The 24,569-nt window shown below is 44.7% G+C and overlaps 1 protein-coding gene across 4 annotated transcripts; it reads left to right on the top strand.

The window, feature by feature from the left end:
- The first annotated feature begins 648 nt into the window (after positions 1-648).
- Positions 649-24,559, top strand: srfb (serum response factor b). 4 transcript variants are annotated; one of them, XM_005927141.3, is made up of 8 exons: positions 649-1,784; positions 10,249-10,515; positions 19,903-20,143; positions 22,395-22,559; positions 22,834-22,944; positions 23,453-23,593; positions 23,720-23,796; positions 24,338-24,559. In XM_005927141.3, exons 1-8 carry the CDS (start codon positions 1,134-1,136, stop codon positions 24,419-24,421), a joined length of 1,737 nt encoding a protein of 578 aa, XP_005927203.1. In that variant the 5' UTR covers positions 649-1,133; the 3' UTR covers positions 24,422-24,559. The 4 variants fall into 4 exon arrangements, with proteins under 4 accessions (XP_005927203.1, XP_014190611.1, XP_014190610.1 ...); XM_014335125.2 differs by having other exon boundaries at positions 650-1,784; positions 23,396-23,593; positions 23,720-23,821; XM_014335124.2 differs by having other exon boundaries at positions 652-1,784; positions 23,396-23,593.
- The last annotated feature ends 10 nt before the right edge of the window (positions 24,560-24,569 follow it).

The following is a 24,569-nucleotide window of genomic DNA, read 5'->3' as shown; positions in this document are numbered from 1 at the left end:
AAAGAAAACCTAATGATGAATGACATCAGTTTAAGTTTTTTCTTTGCTGTTAGGTCCACTTGTAGAGGAGGAAGCCATATATGACGACACTGGTAACACATTTTACTAAGTGGGCAGGAACTGTTGCAAAGGTGAGCAAGATGAAGTAAACAGACAGTGACTGCACCTTGCTTTAAAGTGGCGTTATTAGAAAGTTTGTAGGAAGCAGCAGGCTTCATACTCAAAGGAACTTGCCTATTACAGTTACATTACCTGTTCAAGTCGATGTGCGATAATCTAGCACCTTAAATGATCTCATATTGCTGAATTATCTACAGTAACAGTGCCCCACACAGATAAAAGGAGATGATATAGTTCAACTTCCGGGAAAATGGGAGTTTGCTGTGTGGTATAGGCGCCACAACCTGTGGGTAATTAAAAAAAATAAATAAAATAAAAGTTGGATGTTTTGTTATGTTGGTGCCTTTTTACTTCTCCACGGTGACGTTGTCGGTTAGCGCAACCATTTTGGTATTTATTCTAATTAGTGTGCTTCGCTGACCAATGACAGCACTCCTCAGATAATCCTCAGCCAATCCGTACACGACGCTGTGACTCACCAAATAAGGAGAGACAGCACCAAATAAGGAAACATTGTATCTCTTTATAAGGAGGGAAGTAGTTCCTCGGCTGAGGTATTACTCCGCTGTCGCTTTCGCTGTCTTAAATTTTGAGGTTTATGTTCGTTTGTGACACGCGGAAAGAGAAATACTGTAACATTATCTGAGAGAAACTTCGACTTGTGTGCGAGCAAATCGACACTCGAGCTATTTTCGGTTCACATGGCGGACTAGGTGACGTGGCGCAGCAATATGGAGGTCGCTCTTCGCGCTTTCCTTTTTGAGAAAGTGCTCAGAGTTTTGGAAATAGAGGAGGAGGGTGAAGCAAACTGAGCCGGGGTTGAAGGGTCTTGGGGGCAGCATCACTTTCGAAAGTTTGTCTCGGTAATTTCCTGGAGTCTCTGAACCATCATTTGGTCGGGTTTGTTTACATATCGTGGCCCGGACGTGTATGCGTTTTATCAGTCATTTACGAGGCAACCGAATCCAGCTTTCTTGGCTGGTGTTTAAAAAACTCGCTCCAGTAAATATATAATGTTACCGAGCCAGGTTGGATCGGCACCACCTGGAAACGGCTCGGGTTCAGGCAGGGGTACCACAGGACACAGCTCGGGGTTGGTCGGCAGCGGGATTCGTCCCGTTCTTGTCAGATCAGGGCAAGCTATACCCGGGGTCAGCGAGAGTACCGGTGCTGCAGGGCGACAGGGGGACAGAGATACCATTGGGATGCTGGGAGCTAATGGTCCAGGGGGTCCGAGAGGTGCGAGGCCGGGGAACGGGACCGGTGTAAACCCTCTTCAGACTTCCGTTCAAAGCAGCATGGTGGGCTTAAGTCCAGGAGTAATGTTGCCTCACGGAACCCGCTTCGATCCGGACCGGGAGAGTGCGCCTCTGTGCAGCGGCTCAGATAACGACTCGGACTCCGGAGATGATGACGAACCCGTGGGTTCGCTTGGGGACAGCAGGAGAGGGGTGAAGCGGGAGAGAGGGGAGATGGAGGCTGCGGTGTCGGGGCAGGAGGTAGGAGTATCTCCCGGAGGTTACAGCATGGTGCCCGGAGGGGTCGCCGGGGCAAAGCCGGGCAAGAAGACACGTGGACGCGTAAAGATAAAGATGGAATTTATTGACAACAAGCTGAGACGGTACACCACTTTCAGTAAGAGGAAGACGGGCATAATGAAGAAGGTGAGTCAGGTGATGCGTCTGGATCTCATCCAGCTGCGCCAGCGTTTGATTTGAGAGTCTCTTTTAGCTGTTGATTGCCTGGAAGTACAGCAGTGTCACACTGTAGGGTGCTTTGCAGTCATTCATGGAAGTGCACTTGTTAATAACCTTTTAAAAAAATCACAACACCCTGGGACAGTGTGCATCTGTTATTACAATAACCACAAGAAAGACTTTGGGTTGGGGTTTTTCTTTTTTTTTCATGTGCGCCTACATGCTGCTGACCTGATGTCAGTCTTGTGTCAGTGTATTTCTTATGAAAGACAAAGCCATTGTGGTCCAGAAGTGACTCAGTGGATGTGAGGAAGTCAGAACATTCATGACAGCCACCGGGCTTTAAATAGAATAGAGCAAATGACAGGTCTATTTATGACACCCCCAATCCCAACTATCACACACAGAAACGTATAAACTGATTCTTGCATGCATACCCGCACACACCTTCACAGACATCCTTGCAACTATTAGATGTAGTTCTCATCACAAGTCACAGCCTGTTCACTCCGTCACTGCTTACAGGCGGCAGCCATGTGGCAGTAAGCAGCAGTCGGCCTGCATGTGCCAACAGCTAACTAAACCCCAGGGAAACAGACCAAAGAACGGTCAAAGAACACTGAGACAGAAGCGAAAAGCCTGGGTTGTGTGGTGGTGGGGTGCTGTCTGTCTGTGCATGCATTATGGTGCTGTACATTACACAGACGTCTAAGTCTCACTGATGACTTGTCCAGTTTTGTCAGTTGACTCTTGCTCATAAGCAGGCGACATTAAAGATGACAAACCTTGCTTCTCAGTCATAACTGCTCTCATTACTGTCTCCTTAAAGCAACATTTCTGAGGAAATTCACAGCTCACCCACATGATTTGATGCCACAATAAAACACCACCGTTTGGTATAGAGTCACGGAGAGTGGATTACTTGAGCTGGGGTCAGCTGTTGACCACAACACCAGCAGTTATTGTGATGTGGACTCGACCACTTTTCATCATGACTTTAAATAAACACTTGTAAGAGGTGCTTTATTGGAGTCCAGGAGTTTTTTTTCCCCCCTCTTTCCTTTAACTTGTCCCTGTGTTTCTTCGGCTGCACCATGCGCTCTGCTGTGTTTCTCTCTTTTTATGTATCCCAGACTGTTGTCGTGGAAACTGAGGTGTCTTTATGTAGGCTCTTGGCAACATGAACACTATTTGACACAGTGTGGGGATGGTTTTCTTTTCTTTTTTCTTTTTTTTTTTTTTTTTTTTTTTGAAAAGGTTGCCCACACTATGCCAGCCATCACAGAAAATGACAGGTGGGTGGAGTGGGAAGATTCATAGATTGGTCTAGGATGAGCCCACTTTCATTTTGAAGGATGCAGTTAGTGTAGCACAGGCCTGTTTGTTCTCTTCTTATGTGTGCCTCAGCTTGCAGCCTTGTAAACACACACTGTTAAATAATTACGTCAGTTTGAGGTTCAGGGTTACTCAATTAGTACTAATATGTGGCATATATGATATGACTTTCTATAGTGGGAAAAGCAGCACAAGTGGTATGAAGAACATTATGTGTGACTCAGCTCAGGTGCAGTGCTGTGGAATGGCCTCGGCTAAATTGAGTGCGTCCATATATTCATTATGCTATTACTTACACCTAAAGTTTTTCCTGCTTTGATGAGTTTAATGAAAGAATGATTTGTCATTTAATTGAAATATTACATTTTTTTAAAAATGCTTTTGTGCCTATGAGTAATGACTTCATGAATTTCTTCACAAATAAAATTGTAACCATTAGAGAAATCATAACTTGTCAGCGTCACACACATTATTTGCTCCAAACCATCAATGTCTTCTAGACAGAATTCCTGCAAGACTGCTCAAGGAAGGATAAACCTATTTATTTATCAGCTATGTACCACAGGCCGTCAGGTAGTTAAACCGTTACTTAGAAAGCCACCACTTGACTCGGCGTCCTTAGCAAATTGCAAGCCAATCTCTAAACTTCCTTTTATCTGCAGAGAAGTGGTTTATTTAAAAAGTTTCAGTCAGGTTTCAGAGCTCATCACAGTACAGAAACCACTTTAGTAAAGGTTACGAATGATCTTCTTATGGCCTCTGACAGTGGACTCATCTCTGTGCTTGTCCTGCAGGACCTCAGTACAGAGTTTGATGCTGTTGATCATAACATTTTATTACAGCGATTAGAGCACGCTGTAGGTATTAAAGGTACTGCGCTGCAGTGGTTTGAATAATTTCTATCTAATAGACTCCAGTTTGTTCATGTAAATGGAGAGTCCTCTTCACATAGTAAGTTTAATTATGGAGTTCCACAGGGGTCCGTGCTAGGACCAATTCTGTTTACGTTATACACGCTTCCCTTAGGCACTATCATTAGAAGGTGTAGCATACATTTTCACTGCTATGCAGATGACACCCAGCTTTATCTACCCATGAAGCCAGATAACACACACCAACTAGTTAAACTGCAGAAATCTTTTAAAGACTCTAATTTTTTATGCTTCTAAATTCAGATAAAACTGAGGTTATTGTACTCTGCCCTAAAAATCTTAGTAACACAGTTTCTACCCAGATGCTTTCTCTGGATGGCATTACCGCCCCTCAAAAGCCTTCAGTTGATCCAAAATGCTGCAGTGAGAGTACTGATAGGAACTAGAAAGAGAGCCTATTTCTCCTATATTGGTTTCTCTTCATTGGGTCCCTGTTAAATCCAGAATTGAATTAAAATCTTTCTCCTCACATACAAGCTCTTGAATAATCAGGCCCCATCTTATCTCGGTGACCTTATAGTACCGTATCACCCCATTGGAGCACTTTCCTCTCAGACTGCAGGTTTACTTGTGGTTCTTAGATTTTTAATAGTAGCTGGGAGGCAGAGCCTTCAGCTTTCAGCCCTCTCTTCTGTGTAACCAGCTTCCAGTTTGGATTCAGGAGACAGACACTGTCTCTAGTTTTAAGATTAGGCTTTAAACTTTGATACCTTTTTGATAAAGCATATAGTTAGGGTTGGATCAGGTGACCCTGAATCCTCCCTTAGTAGTTACACTGTGATAGTTCTAGGGTGCTGGGGGATTTCCAGCACCTTTTTCACTCACTATGTCTTTAAATACCTCTCTGCATTTAATTATTTGTTATTAATCTCCGGCTCTCTTCTACAGCATGTGTTTTTCCCGTCTTCATTCACTCACCCACAGCTGGTTGTGGCAGATGGCCGCCCCTCCCTCAGCCTGGTTTTACTGGAGGTTTCTTCCTGTTAAAAGGGAGTTTTTCCTTCCCACTGTCGCCAAAGCGCTTGCTCATAGGGGATTCATATGATTTTTGGGACTTTTTGTTTTCTGTTATTAATGGGTCTCTACCTTTAAATACTGTTGTTGCAATTTGGTGCTATATAAATAAAATTGAGTAAATAATACATTTTTCTGCTTCTTTTTCGTATAACTTTGGTGATTTTATGAGACTTTTAAGGCACAGTGTTAGGTTTCAGGAACTTTCTATTAGTATTTTATTTATTTCTTGACATAGAAGGTGAAGGACTGCAAACTACTGTGTATCTGGCAGTTATTCATTTTTCCTCAGGAATACATTGACATACGATTGCATTTAGTCTCGGCTGAATGGCTAATATTAATCTGCTGTGTTAAATATTTTAGTGTTTTGGGTTTTTTTTAATGGTAGCGTGAAATACAAAAAAGGAGAGGCATTGGCTTTGGCCAAATTGGAACTTCAGTATGGGTCAGTCCTAGATTTTTCAGCTACACGATGAATAATTTAGTCTACTAAAGTTTAGAGGATTAAAGGATGGCTGCCAATTTCACAGAGCCCTGCTTCTTATCTTCAAGTAGCATATTTGGTCTGAAAATAAAATAAAACATTTAGTAACACAACCATCAAATCTTTCTGAGAATATCAATGAAAAGTTAGAACAAATATTATTTTCAGCACTTGAGATAGCTGCTGTACATAAACTGACTGCCCACTGTATTAGGTACACTTATTCAATTACTCTTAAAACCCAGATGTCTAATCGGCCAATCACATGGCAGCAGTTCAATACATTTAAGTACATTAGCCATGATCAAGACGACCTGCTGTTCAAATGGAGCGCAGGAATATACAAGAAAAGAGATTTAACTGATTGAAGCCTGGTTGTTGACAGGTTGGTCTGAGTATATTAGAAACTGTTGATCTGCTGGGATTTCTTCACAACCATCGAAAATTTATAGCGAATGCTAAAAAGAAGAGAGATGGGGAGCAGTTCACGGGGTGAAAATGCCTTGTTTATGTCACAAGTCAGAAGAGAATGACCAGACTGCTTCGAGCTGATAGGAAGGTAACAGTAACTCAAACAACCACGGGTTACAACCAAGATATGGAGGAAAGCATCTCTGAATGCATCACATGTCAGACCTTGAAGTAGAAAGGCCGCAGATGCAGAAGACCCCACTGGTGCCACCTTATCTGCTAAGAACATGAAACCGAGCCTAAAATCAGACAAATTTCGTTTGGTCTGATGAGTCTTGAGTTTTTCTGCAACATGCAAATAGTATGATCGGAATATGGTGCAAACAACATAGTGTGGGCGATCAAGTACCAACTGTTAAACAGTAGGGGTGCAACGATATTCGTATCGATATTGAACCGTTCATACAGTGCTTTCGGTTCGGTACGCATATGTATCGAACAATACAACATTTGTAATTTATTTTATCAATTTTCCTTCTGACGATGCTGTCTGTGTTGAGCGCTCAGTGAATCTGTGTTCGACTACTCCGCCTAGGCTGCACTGTCGAGCGCAGATCCACTGAGCGCTCAACACAGACAGCATAGTCAGAAGGAAGAGCGCAGGGCAAGCTAGCGAGACAGAAGTTAAGCTCTCCTTGCAACATGGCAAATTGAACCTCCCCCACCCTCATTCAGATCTGGCGTTTGGAATTATTTTGGTTTTCATGTGACGTATGACCCTGAAGGTAAGCGCGTCATGGACTAAAGTAAAACAGTATGTTGGATGTGCCACGCAATGCTCAATTACATGGGTGGGAACTAGTGTGTTAGCGCAGTTAGCTCGTTAACGTGTTGGCCGTCTAGCCCCATGCACGGGGCGATCGGCGGTAGCTCGTTAACGGAGATTTGCCGTGTTGTGGCGTTAAGGTCATTTCAACGAGATTAACCTGAAAGCACTAGTGGGAACACAACGAATATGACTGCACATTTACGCCGACATCATCCTAGTGCAAAGACAAAAACAACAAGCATGCTACAAACTTTACCCGAGTCATTTAGACAGCTGTTAGCACATGATTCTCCTTATGCTGCTGAGAATATAGCCCAGAAGAAGCGGATAGTATAGCTTTTATTTTGGAAAGAGACATTTCTCTGTAATAAACTCTCTTTTCCAAAGATGAGTGATTCCTCAATCAGATACAGGGCTCGCAATATCGCTAGCCCGACGTCCCGGAGCTAGCGATTTTTTCAGTCGGGCTACCAAAATCTATCTCTTCCCTGCCCGTCGGGCTATTGTAGGAAAATATATGTCAATGCTTTTGCATTCTTTCAGAAATGTAGCTGGGTAATTATGTCATTGGCATCGGTGAGCCACTGTCAATATGTGACATATTGAAATCGCGTTTGAATTTGCGCTTGTTTTTTTGCTTTCACTTTGCAATCGTGCGAACTGTGTATAGAGAGCGACAGCACTGATCTGTGAGTGATGATAATTTGTGCACCAATTCCTCTGACATCGTCTTATTAATCGTTAGCTTACTATGCAAACATGACAAGTGAAATCTCCCGCAGCAAGCTTAAACATGTGAGAGGTTGATCGCGCAGAGAATCGCTGAGCTTATGTGAGTGCGTGTGTAAAAGCATTTCAGTTCTGCTGAGCCAAATAAGACAGGTCAGGGTGAAGAAGTGACAGCCAAAGAAAAGCTTACCACAAAACGGAGAAGTTATGACAAATCAGACTATAAGGCAAAAAGAAAGTGCAGCTTTATGGTTTCATGGACAAAAGAATTTCTGTGGCTGCAATATGACGAGCTAAATAACCAGGGCTGCACATAAGTGGTCCGCAGGTGCGCATTCGCTGTCAAAATAAAAAACACGCACAAGGGTTAGGGTTAAATTTAAAAACTGTACTTTTGAGTTAAAATATATATTTATAATTTTAATAAATGACAAATTAAAAATGCATGAAATTTTTTTTGTATCGAAAAAATATCGAACCGTGACACCAAAGTATCGAACCGAACCGAACCGTGAATTTTGTGTATCGTTGCACCCCTATTAAACAGCATAGCCTACTTGACCATGTCCATCTCCTTATGACTGCTGTGTAACCATCTTCTCTAGGCTGCTTCCAGCAGGATGATGCATCATGTCACAAAGCTCAGATCATCTTACTGATTTCTTGAACACGATAAGTTCACTGTACTCAAATGGTCTCCACAGTCACCAGATCTCAGTCCAATAGAGCACTTTGGGATGTGGGGGAATGGGAGATTAACATCATGGGACAGTTCCACAAAGATGGTTCTGAAGGCAGAAGGGTTCAACCAAGTATTTGCAAGTTGTACCTAACTAGTGTATGTAAGTTAAGCCAGCGTCCCCAACCCCCGGGCCGGTCCGTGAGTCTTTTGGTACCGGGCCGCAGGAGTTGAGGCTTGGGTGTGAAATATATGGTTTTCAAGGGTTTTGTCGGTTTATAGCTTAATTTTTTTCTTTAGCGTTTTTATCGTTAACTCGGTTTCCCTGGGTCTTTCCCCTTGTGTTATGAATAAATCTTCTGTTTTTGGTACCGGTACTGGTTTTATTTTGTTGTATTTGTCCGCGACACCTTAAAGGCCGGTCCGTGAAAATATTGTCGGACATAAACCGGTCCGTGGCGCAAAAAAGGTTGGGGACCGCTGAGTTAAGCGATTGATCCTTACTGTGCCCATCTTTGTAAAATTGCTGAATGCGCCTTTGCATGAGAAGGGAAGACCAACCAAGACTTTCAAGGGATTTAAACCCACAGCTGACTTCTCTTAAGACTAAGTTTGGGACTTGCATTAAGAAGACAAACTCTGAAAACCCTTTTTTGGGTGGGAGTGGGTTAAAACTACATTTACTTTCAGTTGTTTGTGGATGGGTCTTTTTTTTTCTCTCAGTTATTTGATAAATAGACCTGGCTGGCATATTTTGTGGCATAAGAACCAATTACAGTCAGAGGAACACCACCGCCACCAGCAGCAGCACCACACACACGCCCTGCAGTCATAAATATTTATGTGAAAATCAGCAGAGCAAGGAAACTTATTAAAGCACTATGTAGCTTGTGTTGCCACATAGCACTCTCAACTTGATAAATTATTCCTTTTCTGTCATGGATGTTGGCCAAACATCGAGCTCTGTTGTTAGGGACCCCTCCTCTGCAGGCAGCACTAAGTCGGAGTCGAATCGTTCAGGTTAAATAAGTGCAGCGTGCCGGCGAGCCGCTGCAGTTGCAGCTAGTCATCATTAGCCTTTATGTTCTCTGTCGTCATGTTACTGCACACTAAAGCCGATTATGTGGTCAGATAGTGAAGACAGGACAGATACGGTCCATAATGAGCACACTATGGTGGAGTAGACTCGGACAGCGACATGGGTTTTATAACTGCTCAATAAAACGCTTTAATTTGAATGTGATTCATGTCCTCCCCCTCCCCCTTTTTGCTGCGTCTGACAGTGTGTTCCGCTCCACCTTGCAACGGCACATCTGTCAGCTCGGCTCTGGGTACGCTGTGCTTGCCAAGGCGATGGTAACGGCACTGTGCCTTCGCAGCACCAGGAGCATCCTCCAGATAACTGATGACTCATGTAGATAAAGGCTTTCTCAGGAGTTCACGCCGAGTGCAGCATCAGGGTGCACTCGGTCGTGTGTGTGCGTTGGATGGAGCTGAATCTCGGTGTGCTTCTCCCTTCGCTCTGGGGAGCTTTAATGCGAGTGTCTGCAAGCTGTGCGATGAATGACGAGCCGGCGGAGTGCGACGGAGACCTCGTGTTTTGCAGGCAGCCACCTCTGAGTGTTTAAAATATTCCTCCTGTCAAGACTCAGTTACTACTATTCCCCCTGTCTATCAAGCTTGCACTTTCCTGCAATCAGTCTCTCGACTATATCACACTCTCTATTCTGGGAAGCCTTATCTTGTGTTATTTTAGTTTCATTTGTGCTATACGTCAGAGTCCACCAAAGAAGTATTTATAGATTCTAGTGTTCTCTTGGCTGTTTTCCCACAGATTCATTCCCTCCTCCATTTTTAGGGTTAATTTGCACATGATGTGAAGGTAATCCAAGCCCTAATTTGGCGAACTAGCTCTTTTTTTTTTTCTTTTTTTTTTTTTTGATGTTTGGATTTCTAGCTCGACTCTTGGCCCGTTCTCTCGGTCGGTTAATCACATCTTCTTCTCACTTTCTCAGGCCTATGAACTCTCCACCCTGACGGGAACCCAGGTTCTGCTACTTGTGGCCAGCGAAACGGGTCACGTGTACACTTTTGCTACTCGCAAACTCCAGCCCATGATCACCAGTGAAACGGGCAAAGCCTTGATCCAGACATGCCTCAACTCGCCAGACTCTCCGCCGCGCTCCGACCCGTCCACAGATCAGCGCATGAGCGCCACCGGGTTTGAGGAGACTGACCTCACCTACCAGGTGTCGGAGTCGGAGAGCATGGGCGACACAAAGGTGAGTATCATAAAGTGAAAGCGGTTGCAGGCCGGTCCTCCAGCTGGCCAAGACAAAAAATACAAACATTTAATAAATAATAAGACTCGCTGCCTCGTTTCAAAAGAGCAAAGGTCAACTATTAATAATTTGCACTCACTCCTGTATCTGTCTCCACAGCTCATCTCTCCTGCGTTCAGGTACTAAAGTCATTGTGACTCACTGTCTGTTCTCTAATAGAGACATGGATTTCAGTGCAAATTAAAGAAAAACCCCAAAACCCCTCATAAAGCACAGTAGAGTCGCTAATGGATATAATGGGAAATCTCTCCAGAAAAGGCCAGCGTACAAGGAGAACAAATAAATCAAACCCACAAGCAGCTGTGGAAAATAATCTTTGTCCTATTGTAAACACAGTTTTGAACTTTTGCCCGTTAACATGTGAGGCTTCTGGTTTGGGCTCGCGGTTTGGTTCTGGGCACCAAATCGTTTTTTCAGTGAAACCAAGAAGTCTTCAGTAGTCCTTCAAAGCATTCGTGCAGAAGGGAAAGCCGGATAAGACGTGCAGAATTTATCCCGCTCCACCAAAAAGAGAGCAGTCTTCACTTTTACCTTTTTGACCCCTCATCCAGGAAAACCTCGTAACACTCGTGAAGATAAATCACTGCAGGCCTGGGCTGTGTTTGGACGAGAAACACGCGGTCTGCTATATGGAGGCTTTTGCTGTTTACGTTTGATTTTTGTGACAGAGACGTCTGATATTCACTTTGAGTCGTTTAACAGAACGTGTGAGTCTTAAAATATTTGGATGTTGCCGCATTTTCACAATTTGCGTCATTATAGAAATGATAAATAATAATACAACAGGTAACCTTTCACTTAATTTCTCCCAATTATTATTTTAAGTTTGAATGAAAAGTTTGGTTTCTGTGTCGTTGAACTTTAAAACATCTAAGGGTTTGAAGCGTTGAATTGATCGGTGGCTGTTGTCAGCTTTGTGCAATCACGTGCTGGATTCCCTCGACTGTTTACCCAGCTTAAGTATTCTCCTTTGAAGACGCACACTTCCATACTGTTTGCCCGCATGCTGTTTTCACAAGGCGCTAACTAACACATGCCATACATCGTCAGGGATGGGAGATCAACCTTTGCATGTTAAGCCACTCTCATGCCCGCTCTGCTCATTGATAAAAATTAGTTCTGCCTCTGTTGCCATATATGGTATGGTTTCCCTGCCTGCACTCTTGGCTGAGGCCCCTCACATTCCTTATAAGCTGCAGCTGTCTTTGGAGTCCTGTGATTCACCCCCCCAACACACACACACCCTCCTCCACCACCAGCACCACCACCTCCTCTCATTTTAGTGATATGGAGGGCAGGGAGTGGGGGGGTAGGGGGTGGGTTCTGGAAGTAGATATGAGCGGGTGTATTGGAAACATTTTTCGTCCCATTTCATGTGACAGCTATTTGGGTGACTGGCTGTGATACTGTGACCTCTGAGCGTCCACCCCCACCCACCACCCCCAACTGCAGTTTTGAGTGTGGGAGGCTAGCGTGAGACCTCGTGAACCCCTGTGTACAGTGGGACGCAGCAGAAATCGTCAGCGGGCGAGATTTCGTCAGGCGGTTAGGACAGGACAAGCAGGTGGATCGGATCCCTCGAATGCGAGGGATCGTTTTATGTGTGTGCTTGCAGCGTGAACTTCTGCCGAGTCTGGACGCTGTTCATCAGGAATAGTATGTCATGAATACACTCCACTGTAGTCTAAACAATCTGGGTTTTGCAAAGACTGGTGGGGGAGCGGATAACCTTTTGAAGAAGCAAAAAGGAAAAGCTTAGATGATTGAAGTAGATGTAATTTGGTGCCTTTAGCATCGCTCATAAAATCAAATGACAAAATAAACTGATAGGGCTTAACAGAAACAGTGTAATAGCTAGTTCACTGATTGTCTTTCAATACCACTCTCGAGGCAAGCACACAGCGGCTTAGTTTAGATTAGCGAAAAGCCTGGAAAACAAAGGAAATGGCTAGCGTAGCTCTGTCTCTACTGGAGAAAAGGAAGATTTTATGCCTGAGAGTATTCCTTGGATCGGAAAAGCTCAAGTCTCCCTAGTTTTGGAGCAAGTATCGTCTTTTAGAGTACAAGCCTTTATTTCTGATTTATTTGTGCGTGTGAACTCTTTCATGGCATGCATTTTTGATTTCTCTTTGCTGATTGGGACCTGATGAATGTAAAAACAAAGAATTACCAGATTTTTTTAAATTTTTACCTGATTTTTGTTTGTGAAAAATGAAATCCACATATGAGGACATTCGCTTTAAATTTTGATAAAACAGTGGCAGTATAACGTCCGTGTAAGTGGATATAAGGCCCTTGTAGAACAAAGCTTTGTATTTTGGGCTAGACAACCCAAAATGTGATGTCCACATATGTGGACGCCAGGTCCTAGGAAGTTAAAGGAGAAATGATTTGGTCTGCAGTACATTTGAGTGGCATGGTAGTGGAGCATTTAACACTGTTGGGTCACAAGCAGGTAAGCAGGTTCTCGGTTTGAACCCCAGCTTTGGAGTCTGCATGTTCTTCCTGTATCTGTGTTCACTTCATCCCAGAGTCCAAAGACATGCATACTGGGTGTAATTGGTGGCTCTAAATTGGCCGTGGATGTGAGGCAGATAAAGTAGTGGCAGATACACAGAATAAAGATTAAGCGTGACTTGTAGTTTAAAACACTTTGAGTGGTCAGCAGGAAAAGTTCAATTCAATTGTCTTTATTTATATAACACCAAATCACAACAGCAGACATCTCAATGCGCTTTACATTGTAAGGTAAAGGCCTTACAACGACACAGAGAAAACACCAACGATCAAAGATGCCGCACTTTGGGAGGGTGAGAAGGAAGAACTAGCTTTTAACAGGAAGAAACCTCCAGCAGAACCAGGCTCAGGGAGGTCCATCCATCAATTGCTATGTAGATGTAAGCATGTTGCACATTTCACAAAGTAAAACCAGTTCTGGTAACGTTGCGATGCTGGGTAAAATATAAAGACTGTGGTAGTGGGATCTTATCCATTTGATTTCCTATGCAAGAAAGCAAATGAGTCTATTCACCAAGCTGTGCACTGATAGATTGTTATTAAGCTATAACCTGAAAAAGCCACACGTCACTGTTAAACATAAAACATCACGAGTAAATTGGCATGATGGGGGAGGGGAGTTCATCATTTCAAATAGTTGTTTATGAAATGATGGACAGCTCCTTTCTGCCTCGCAGCGCAGTGTCTTCTTTCCATCTGACTGGACCGATCCGTCACTAGCTGGGCTGTCATGTGTCTTTGCCTCCGATTTCTTCTTTGTGGTAAAACACAGCAGCTGCTGTGGAAATTTTCTCACATTTTTCCCCTAGATATTGGTCGAAATTAGTCGGCACAGACTTCTTTCCTGAAGCGTCGCTTTGGCTCTACGTTCAGCAGTCTTCCAGTGCAGGATCAGTTCATTCCCCCTAAGAGTGCTTTTATTCGAGCCGAAAGGAGTCCTGAGACGATAAGACATTAAGATTAGTGTGTGACTCACTGTGGAAAATCCTCGCTTTTTTGTTGTTATTGCTCTGTCAGCACACATAAAAGCAGCAGTAACTTCAAGACGGTCCTCTCAGGACTTTTGAAAGGAATTGTGGGAGAGTGATGTGTGACGTAGAGTCTGAGTGAGGCATGTTAAGAGGAAAAGGTGGAATACATGAGAAATGAAAACACATCATAGGGCAGATTTGTTGCTTTTTGCGCATTTCTTGCATTTTTTTTGGAGATAGTTTATGAGTAATACTACGTCCCTACAGTGCAGATGTTTGTTTCTTATGCTTTTTGGGTTATTTTTGGAAGGGGATAGCAAATCCCACAACTTATGCTTACTTAGATGATCTATCTTGGCATCGAATTCTCAGTATCAGAGTCGGCTCTGGTTTTCCCCCTCCTCCCACCCGCACTGTTTCCTTCTCCTTTTCTCCCGTACTTCATCCCTCACTCCCCCCTCCCTCCTCTTTGGTTCTGGTTGCTGGTGTCACTGCTGTTGTGCTCCTCGTGAAGTTTATTTGTTGCTGCGCTCATTATCACAGTTCACTTTGCCACGCAACACTGACCAGAAAACGTCCAGAGTGAGCTCACTTGTCCTGACTGAGCGGCGGCGTGTTTGTTTTCCCCGGCAGCCCCGAGCTCTGGAGAAGAACAGATCTGACAGCTTATAATCGCACATCTGTAAACATGTATGAAGCACGTCGATCGCGCTGGAGGTGGTGGAAAGCAACGTTGCAACAAAAGCCATGTCATCCACCCCCCGCCTCGCAATCCCGTCCTCCACCTCCCCCTTAAGTTTGCAGCAAGCAACTGGACAGGTCAGCCGCCATTGGCTGCACCTCCTCCACTTGGGCTGCCTTGCCTTTTTTAGCAGTCCCAAATGGAGCTGCAAATTCCATGTTGCTGGCAGGGTGACAGACTGGGAGATGGGAGCCAGCAAATGGGAGATTAGACGAGGGCCAGCCACCATTAAACTGCACAATGGGCTCTCCAACCAACACTGGACTAGCCTGCCAGTTGTCACCTTCAATTTGGAATGATTAATCCCACATGAATAGAGAATCATTTGTGTCCTTCCCTTTTTAATTACTCTCTCATTTCCTCCGCCTTTAAAACGGCTCCTTGTTTGGTGCCTGCGAATGTTGGGAAGCTTTTATTTTTATTTTTTTGCTCATGTATGCAAACCTTGAGGATGCAGAAAATTTAAGAGAAATGAAAGAGCTACAAGAACATATTCTTGATGTGCGAATGTTTTTTTTTCTCTCATATTTTGTGTGATCTGTTTTGTTTTTTTTTATCTCATATGTTCACCGTGCATAGAGGAGGGCCAGGATGTGTAATACTTGAGATCCCCCCATCGCTGGGGAAAAAGATGTTCCTGTCTTGTAAAATAGATTGCATAGCAAACTAAGGGCTGCGCAGTCTGACTCCCAAAGATTCATTTCTTACTGGAGACGACTCAGCCCTCCACTGCACAACTATAAATTTTGCCTTCATGTGCTGCGTTGGGGTACCTCATTATACTAAGCTGGATGTTTTACAAGGTCGTGCTTTGGTTAGGTTTAGTTTTTAGTGTTCTGAGCCATAGTGAGGCTGATTTGAAAACCACAAATAAAAGGGTCGACTGTAGTCAACTTTTATTTAGATGAGCAGTTTACATCCAGGTTGGTGTGGCTGCTGCTACTGACGGATGTTAGTGGTTTGAGGCTGCGGCTGGCCACCTCCTAAATACACCAAGGTTCGTCCCCGACTCCTCCTGTCTGCATGTCAAAGAGTCCTTGTGGGGTGTGTTGGGAAAGATAGTTAGCATAGAGCAAAGTGTATGGATGTGTTTGTTAATGAATGAGCAGTTTGAGACCTCTATTAGTGCCATTTGTATTAAAATTTACCCATAGTTATGCTGAGACTTAAAACATAAAGCCTTAAACACTTACCATTTTAAGTAATATTCATTGTAAATGTAAACATTAATTAGCTATCAGTCACTGTTTTGGGCAAGTCACAGTTGTAAAAGCACTTTTTTTTTTCCTTGTGGTATTTCTTCCAAAACTAACAGATCATACCTTGATGTAGCTTTCTCTCCCTATGAAAGTCACAGTCGGGATTGACCACCAGTGAGAATTTGGTTGGATAAGAACAAATAGTTGAAGGTACAGTCTTGGTACCTTTTTATTTTCACCGTTACCCTTTGAACTCATGCAGATGTTGCAGCCATGACTGTGAGTGTTTTCTCAACTCGCATACAGCGATTGTAATGATTTAAGATTTCGGTAATTGTGTATATGTGGTAGGATGTAAGTGGGCAGGAAAAAGTACCTGCTGAGATTTCCATCCACTCAGTAATCTGAACCAAGGCGGCCGCTTAATATCGTCTGCAGTCAACACAATATAAAAGTATAACAATAACTTACTGACTAGTTAATTCGGAGCCAATATTAAGTGTTATCTGCTAAACAGACTGTTGGTGTGTTATGGTAAAAAGGGGTGGAGTTCATGCTTATTAATATGCTGTATCATTTTGTAACGTAACAGTGTACTGAGATAGGAGGAGATGAACGAGGCTTAAGCAGGAAATGACAGAGCTGAAGCGTTGGCTACATCACAAGAATGATCCTCTGCTCTCGCTTCTGTTCTGAAAGAATGCATTACACCACCTCGGCCTATGTTTACTATGCACCGCCGTGACTGTGAAATGAAAGCCAGCACCGTTTATAGACGGGCCAGTTGAACAGGAGACACACGGAGATGGTCAAACAAACCAGTAGGTCAGAGCAAACTTGGCTATGTAGGTCACAGAGATAGTGGGGGTACGGCTGGACTGTTTGACTAGCACAAAGGCTAATTGCTCTATTTGACCCTCTGAATGCCAAACCCCTGCTCCCTATTGGATCTCAGGAGGGACAGGAAGCAGAAGACACACGTTTAAAAAAACTGAGCCGTTCTTCAGAGCGGCATATCTGTCTGCTTCAGAGTCGTGTTTTGCGACCTGAACGGTGAGAGCTGCTTGGTGTCAGATGGCAGCCGTCTTTACACGTGGCCTCCTGCTGCCTCTGCGGGCCGGAAAGGGTTAATTCCCCCTCAGAGGTGCTCAGGTTTCCCGCCAGCTGTCTGTGCCCTCAGCTGTTTGTACTCTGCCCCTGTCCTGTCCCAAACCTCACACACAGGTCTGACTCTGCTCAGTCTGCCTCCCCCCCCCCACACACACACTTTCTACTGCTACTGTAGCTAAAACCCTACAGTTACACTTCAAGCTCTGTTGGTTTTCATGAAATACTTTGGTCTCATTGCTTTTTTCCCTCTGTGCCATCAGTGATACCTGTGGCCCGTGCACCAGTGCAGACCCGGTTACCCCCCTTTGTCTAGTTTAGTTTAGTTTCATTGTAAAGCCTCCTGGGAGAAGGAAGGTGCGGTGACAGCTGTGCCTCACTCTGTCAGCAATCACTCGCTGATGAATGACAGTTATAGTATAGCAAATGGGCGACGGGCTGTTGTTGTGTGACTTTATTTCGTTTTCCTTTTTGGTTGAAAGGGCAGAACAGCGCTGCAAGGCCCTCCCCCCCTCCGACTTTCCAGCTGCTGTTTAACTAAAGAGGTAAAGGACCTTGAACTGTCACAGCCCCTCAGCAGAGCCTGGAGTTGAGTGGACCAGCTAACTAAGAGCAGTGCAAAGTTTTGCACTTGTAGATTCTTGTAAGCGGAGCAGCTTTTCTCAGACTTGTCTATCTGTAACCCCACAGTTAAAGAGAGTGAAGTCTGGAAGACTCTGCGTTAACTGCGACACTTAGAGGAGTTTATAGGCTTTAAAAAAAAAAAGCCTTTGTTTAATGATTAGTCGGAGCCATGCTAAAAGACTGTTGTAAATATTACTATTTGATTAGACTGCAGTGTGGCGTAAGACAGCAAGCTTGTCCTTACAGTAGCTCCATTTATGTGTTTGCATGGCTAGTGTGTGGTTGGAAGGGCTTATCAGTAGCATGCTGGTTTCTCCACCTCTCACCCACGTTATCAGTTACATATAAAAGCCAATAGGACTGAGAGAAGAAGGCTTCGCCTACTTCTATATGATTTTCCTCTTATCAATAGCAGGTGCACACTTACTTTTTTTTTGGGAATTTCAACCCTATAAGATGCAGTACGCTTGCTTCACTTGCTTCCTCATAGTAAGCCGGTGTGATGTTGCAGGCAGATGTGTTTTCCAGACATTATACCTTTATTATTCACTCACTCTGCATCTTTGAAGGATCCAGCCACGTAACCGACCACCTAAATATGCTCTAACGTGAGGTGGAATTATTATTATTATTTTTTTCCAGCTTGTAACATCAAATATTTTAATCGTTTATCACCAGGAAGTTGGCTGGCCTCAAACTGCTGACAGTATAAATGACATTGGGGGGGGGAAGGGGGCAAGTTCCAGAGTTCATAGGCAGCTGACAAATAGTGCAGCAAGTTAATGGTAATTGTATTATATCCATGTAATATTTCATTGTGTATGCAGCTGAAAAAAGCAGACGGGGTGATATCTGATGACTGCTTCTAACCAGACTGATGTTGGCCACATCAGGGTTAGCTTTTGAAATTAAAAATCCTTTTTTATTTTTATTTTTAAATCCTCTGTGGAAATGTTAAGAGTCCGAGGATCCCTGTTGGATGTGGATGCAGCTCTTTGATTGAATCCAATCACCTGGACTCAAGCCCTCAAAGAACACTGAACCCACATAGACGTGCCAACTATTAAATGCCTTCTAATGTGTAGGCTTACTCCCATTGTGCTATTAGAGATCATTAGTATCATGTGAATAAGAGCTTGTGCGAGTGTGTAGAAACGGGCACGGTGGGTTTCGATGTACTTTATAGTCTCGGCCTAACGCCTACTCTGCTCTTATCATGCAGCCCACTCGCCAACACATCCTGCTCGGCGGTTCAATGGATGTTCGCATTAGCTCTTTGGTGCGATGCTACATCTCACCTCCTTTCATCTCAAGTTTGCCTCATCTGCCTTATTTCTGTGCCTTTTTCAAAAAGGTATTATTTTATTTTTGCAAAGCCGCCGTGTTACGCGGTCAGTTAGTTGTCATAGAAACTCAACAAAATTAAAAAGCGGAGGCAGATCAGGTAGGGCTCGATGTTAATTGCAGGAGAAACGGCTGCAGATGATAAATGGCTGATGCCGAGTAGTCAGGTGTTGCACAAAAGAGGATGCACAGTCATGTTCCTCGCTCTCACTGTTATGATTTTAATAGGTTTTTGTTTTTTTCCTCTCTTGGGGGTTATGGAGTTGCATTTTAATGAGGTTTCAAATGTTTTTCCAATTAGTCTGAAGTTGCCATCCATAATAAAATCCCTGCGTTCGGAGCTGACTTGAGAATCCATCTCGCTGCTCTTTGCAAGGCTCGGTGTCGTCGTGCAGAGAAATGCTTCCCTGTGCTGCTCACTGTTTTACATATGGATGCAATTAGAAGAGTCCCAGGCTGTTTCTTTAGCTTGTTTATGCCATTTGCCCTGTGATTGTTAAAACCTGCTTTGGTTTATGTCAGCCATCCATTGGCCCCCGAAATGCTCCGAGAATTAAAGGCTTCTCCCTTCAAGCGTCTTCGTGCTCAGCTGCCCGTGGAGGAAAAGCCCCATTAATTGTGTTGTTTTAGGTGTGCAGTTGTTGGCGTTTCTGGAGCTGGAAATGCTAGCCTCAAAAATGCCACCTTGAACAGTTACTCATTTAAGCTGAAGTTTTTAATTCGAGGCTTTATTAAGTCCTAAATTTCCAGTTCGGAACATGTTTTCAGAATTTTGACACGAGCCGGGGAACGCCGAACTAAACCCTTTGGTTTCTTCCCACAGGACGCCCTGAAGCCGACGTTCACAGTAGCGACCCTGCCAGGCTCGGCCAGCAGCGCCCAGTCCACAGTACCCACCACCTCCACCACCATGCAGGTGAGCAGCGGATCTTCGTTTCCCATCACCAACTACCTGGCCCCCGTCTCGGCCAACAGCAACATCAGTGCCAACGGGACCGTCCTCAAGACTGCCAGCGCCTCCACGGGGGTCATGCAGCTGCCCGGCGGCTTCACGTTCATGCCCGGTACGTTGGAGAGCAAACACCCACCCGGGCTTCTCGTCCTCATCATCCACAGCTCAGTTTTTATACTCCTAATGATTTGTTTGTTTTGACCTCATCCTTTGGAAGAGACACTCCTGCTGGCCTTCATGTTTTGTTAATGTCATCGTGCTGTCTAGCTTATTAGCTGATTAGAATGAAAATGGCACTGCGGCGTGACCTCAGCCGTCATCTCAGAGTGCTCGTGCCCCCCCTTCTCTCTCTCTCTGGGCTGTTTACATCACATAACAGCTCTTCATAGCCAACACTCGGGTTTTTACAAAGCCCCCAGTATTCAGGGGAGCCACGTCTGTTGGCGAGTGGCCCTGCCTTTGATTGTCACTTGGGGACAGGAATAATTAGGTGAGAGGGACACAATAGACCTGGCAGCGAGGGCTGATGAACAAGGGCCATAATTAGTCATGAATATTCAATGAAGGATCGGTGGCTTGCGCTGACATTATATATGAGGATGTGAGGCGGACTTTGTGGAGACAGAGTGGTCTCGACCGAGACGTGACCCTTCATTTAGGGCCGACGCTTTAAAACCCAAGGGAAGTCGGTGAGGACTTTAGGGTTGCAGGCTCCGATCTGAGGTCCCCTCCAGAGTGTCTAAATGATTTCTCCCTTAATTGTTCATTACGCTTCCCCTTTTCAGATACGGGTCTATAGGGGCACTTCCAAGAGGCATTACAAATATTAAAAATTCAATAAAAGATATTTAAAATGATTCCTTCTGTATAGGATGCTTTGGAATATTTATTTGCTCTGTTCACAGTTCTGAGGATTGTTAGACAGTGGGGGCAGTCTTTGCCATGTTGCCTTCTGTCACAGTAGTGTCGCTACAGCTGTGAAGCCAAACATGCCCAGCGCTCGTCAGAGTTGTATTATCTTAGCACTGACAGTAATGTCACTCACTAGATTTTGCTGTCTGTGCTCCGCCACAGCGTCTGACGGCGCAGACACACGATGGCCTAATGGGGACTATTTGTTATCTTGACTGACGTGTGAAGGACAGCCAGGCAGTGCCTCTGTCCTCCCGCCTTTGTAAAAAAAAAAGTGTTTTTTTTTCCTTCTTTCACCATCTTACTCTGCAACCTTTACGCTCTCTCTCTCTCTTTCTCTCTCCCTCTCTCTCGCTCTCTCCCCCCCACACCGCACCCTCTGTTGCTTTCTCTCTCGCTCGCTCACTCGCGCCCTCTCTCCTCCTCACCACCTGTCTGGCACATAGCAGCAGCGCCAGGTGGAACAACACACCCTCCCACACTAAAGCCTCCTCAGCTGACAGCTTGAAGGGGCCTGCCCCCACCCTACTCCAGCAACTGTCTGTGGAGCATATGACCAAACGTGAGGGTGTAGCTCCAGAGTCACGTTCTAGAAATGAAATGGCTGGCATTAGTTTACTTGGATGGAGGAAGATGAGAACAAGTTGTGCAGCAGGTGGATGATTTGGGATTTACAAAAGGACAGTTTCACCTAGTTAGTGTTTACGTCACATGACCTATCACACGCCTGCAGATTCAGGTTTTACAGCTTTTTGAACACACACCTTTGAGTGCTGAAAGTAAACGCCACACAACTAGGTGACCTCTGATTTGTCGTTTACTCACGTGGCTATCTATGAAATTTCAACTTCTGCGTTATTTTCAGTCGGTGACCTTTTATAAAAGCGTCACTTGCTAACCCAAAGCACACTGTGGAATTTTGACCTTGTAGGAATGTGTAGAAGTTGATAGTTTTGTGCACTTATGTGCACGCTGGTGGCACAATTCACACCATGCCATCGGTGTCAGGCTATCACGCCAACATAAGAGCATCAAGCATTGTCCAAGGAAATAACTACATTTAAAAAATCCAGTTTAAAAGACTCACAAAACACGCTTTGCAAATGAGACTCACTCACAGAAAATCATTCATTCTGTTTGTTTGGTTGCCGTCACGTTATCAGGCCGGTGTTCTAAACGTTAAAAAACATATTGATTAAAGCCCTGGTAAATGTTAAAAAAGAGAAAGTGTGTTTCCAGCCTAAAGTGCTGCCAAAATGTTGAGCAACTGAAGGTTGTAAACGACTAACAGTGACAGTGAACTCCATGCGAAATGAACGTATTAGCTCTTTCTCAAACTGCATTATCCTTTCATATTTAGACTTAACATTAGAGTGTGTGTGTGTGTGTGTGTGTGTGTGTGTGTGTGTGTGTGTGTGTGCGCGCGCGCATTTGTGTGCGCACCCCTGCAGCAGGCACTCCTCTCCCTCCTGGTACCCCCACCATTCCTCTGAGTCAGTTGCAACAGCACTCCTTGGCCCTCCAGGGGCAGCATGGTCAGGCCCTGGCCGTCACCCCACAGCCACAGCAGGGACAGCAGGCTGTCTTCCGCTTCCCTGCTGCTGTCTCCCTCACAGGTGACATGCTCTGCATGCTGCCACGACTGTGCGTGTCCTGTGCTAATCGTGTCTTCATAAACCTTCTGCTGCTAGCACTGCTAACGCTCCCTTTTCTGCTCTATAATCATGCACCTAATGCTTGCAGATGCTGCTTGCATGACTTCTACCTCGTCTACCATTCGCTGTCCTCACTGCTGCACCCCTCATCCCTAACACACTACTGCAGCCCTTCTGAGCCTGGGCGAGGTGTTTGACTTACCGTAGTGGCTTTTTGCCCGCTGTGTCTCTCCAGGCCCAGGGGTACCCCAGCAGCTCCAAGCTATCCAGGTCCATCCTAACACCCAGCCCACCTCCAACAGTGACAGCAGCCCTGAGATCTCCCACACCTCTACAAACTCCACTGGTAGGCCAACCACACAGACACTCGTGTGTCTTTCAGGCAGATTTACGTGTTCCAAACAGGGTTTGTAGATTTTCTTAGTGAACCAAAGTTTAACAAAAACTGCACACTGGTCCCACAACATTAAAACTGCAGTGCACATAATTATTCCCATCATGATGGCGAGTGGAAATGGGATCCCTTTGTGAGTTTTTGATTGTTAATTTTTAGTAAGAAAATCCTTTAAGGTCATAATATGTTGTGTTCTTACTGTGTGCACTGTTTGTTTTTGCTCTCCTCTTGTTTGGATGAGTTGATTCCCAGAGGACGGAGTAATATTGCCACTCTACATTGCATGAGTAGGAGTTAGCAGTTGAATTTGGATAGATATGAAGTGCCATCTGCTGGCCAGTGTGCGTAAACACCACTTAACCCATTGAATGACGCTTCCCTCCCTTTCTGGCTCTTCTTGCAGCCACAGTAAGTCTCCCAGCAACCATTGTCACTTCATCAGTGCCAACGTCTGTGGCAGGTCACATGATGTACCCCAGCCCGCACACAGTGATGTACGCCTCCACGCCCACGCTGGCAGACGGCGGGTTGGCTGTGCTCAACGCCTTCTCCCAGGGGACCTCGGCAATGCAGGTGTCCCACGCACAAGCCCAAGACACAGGTGAGGCTCCGAGCACACACAGCTTCCTGAGTGGCTCATGTGGATTGCATTGTAATTAAAAAAGTGTAATCAATAAATTCTAATCAATGTGTCTTTTCCTTTTTTTTTCTTTCTTTCTTCACATAGGTGGTGTCCCTCAGGTGTTCCTCACAGCACCTCCAGGCACGGTGCAGATCCCTGTCTCAGCAGTGCAGCTACACCCAGTACGGCAAGATCTGCATTTTACAAGTGAAACTCTCAAATTCCCTACGCAACCAGCATGCCATGTGACCGCACTAATGCATCCTAACAGAGCACTGGCACTCAGGAGGCCACAGGCTCGATAGAGCCCTGTGGCCCTTGTTTTTTGAATGAAAGCTGGCATAGTGTCTTACTTGTTTTCTACACATGCTATAGACTCAAAATCACCTTGTCAGTGCATGGAAACCAGAATATTTAGGAGTTTATTGATGTCATTTTATATCAAATTAATCAGTATTTTATACTATATGCAGATGGGAAAATCCCCCCACTGAACTGGAATAGGTGAAATAGTCCTTTAATTGGATCTAACGTCTCCTAATAGATAAGACCGCAGCCTACACACATAACAGAGAAAACATCAGCATCTGTTGCAGCATCACTCTGTGATAAATGGCATGCACTTTAGCGGGATCTCCATCTGCGCTGCGCGCTGTGTGATGTGATGACGTGCGACTGGCTGTCTGATGTAGTGTCTCCTGACATCGCTCTGTTGCCTTCCAGATGGTGATTGGCCAGCAGTCGAGCGGCAGCAGCAGTAACCTGACGGAGCTCCAGGTGGTGAACAGCACAGAACTCAAAGAGTGACTGACAGACGGCTGGAGCTGTTTAACACGGCAGACCCAGGGACACACACACACACAGACACACACACTGACTGACATCTCTATTTATTGATGCCTTCCTTTGTGGGTTCACATCATACTTCTGAATGTGACTGTATAATATAATATTA

The sequence above is a fragment of the Haplochromis burtoni genome, unplaced genomic scaffold (assembly GCF_018398535.1).
Source record: "Haplochromis burtoni strain Fernald_Lab_line unplaced genomic scaffold, NCSU_Asbu1 Contig_96, whole genome shotgun sequence".
Lineage (NCBI taxonomy): Eukaryota > Metazoa > Chordata > Actinopteri > Cichliformes > Cichlidae > Haplochromis > Haplochromis burtoni.
This window is presented reverse-complemented; position numbering and strand designations above follow the sequence as displayed.

Bases quoted from the DNA above. Each gene is read 5' to 3' on its own strand.
- srfb (XM_014335124.2), top strand. From the start codon at position 1,134: ATGTTACCGAGCCAGGTTGGATCGGCACCACCTGGAAACGGCTCGGGT. The intron at 22,560-22,833 runs GTGACATGCTCT...GTGTCTCTCCAG, and splicing joins TGCTGCTGTCTCCCTCACAG to GCCCAGGGGTACCCCAGCAG. The intron at 22,945-23,395 runs GTAGGCCAACCA...CTCTTCTTGCAG, and splicing joins CACCTCTACAAACTCCACTG to CCACAGTAAGTCTCCCAGCA.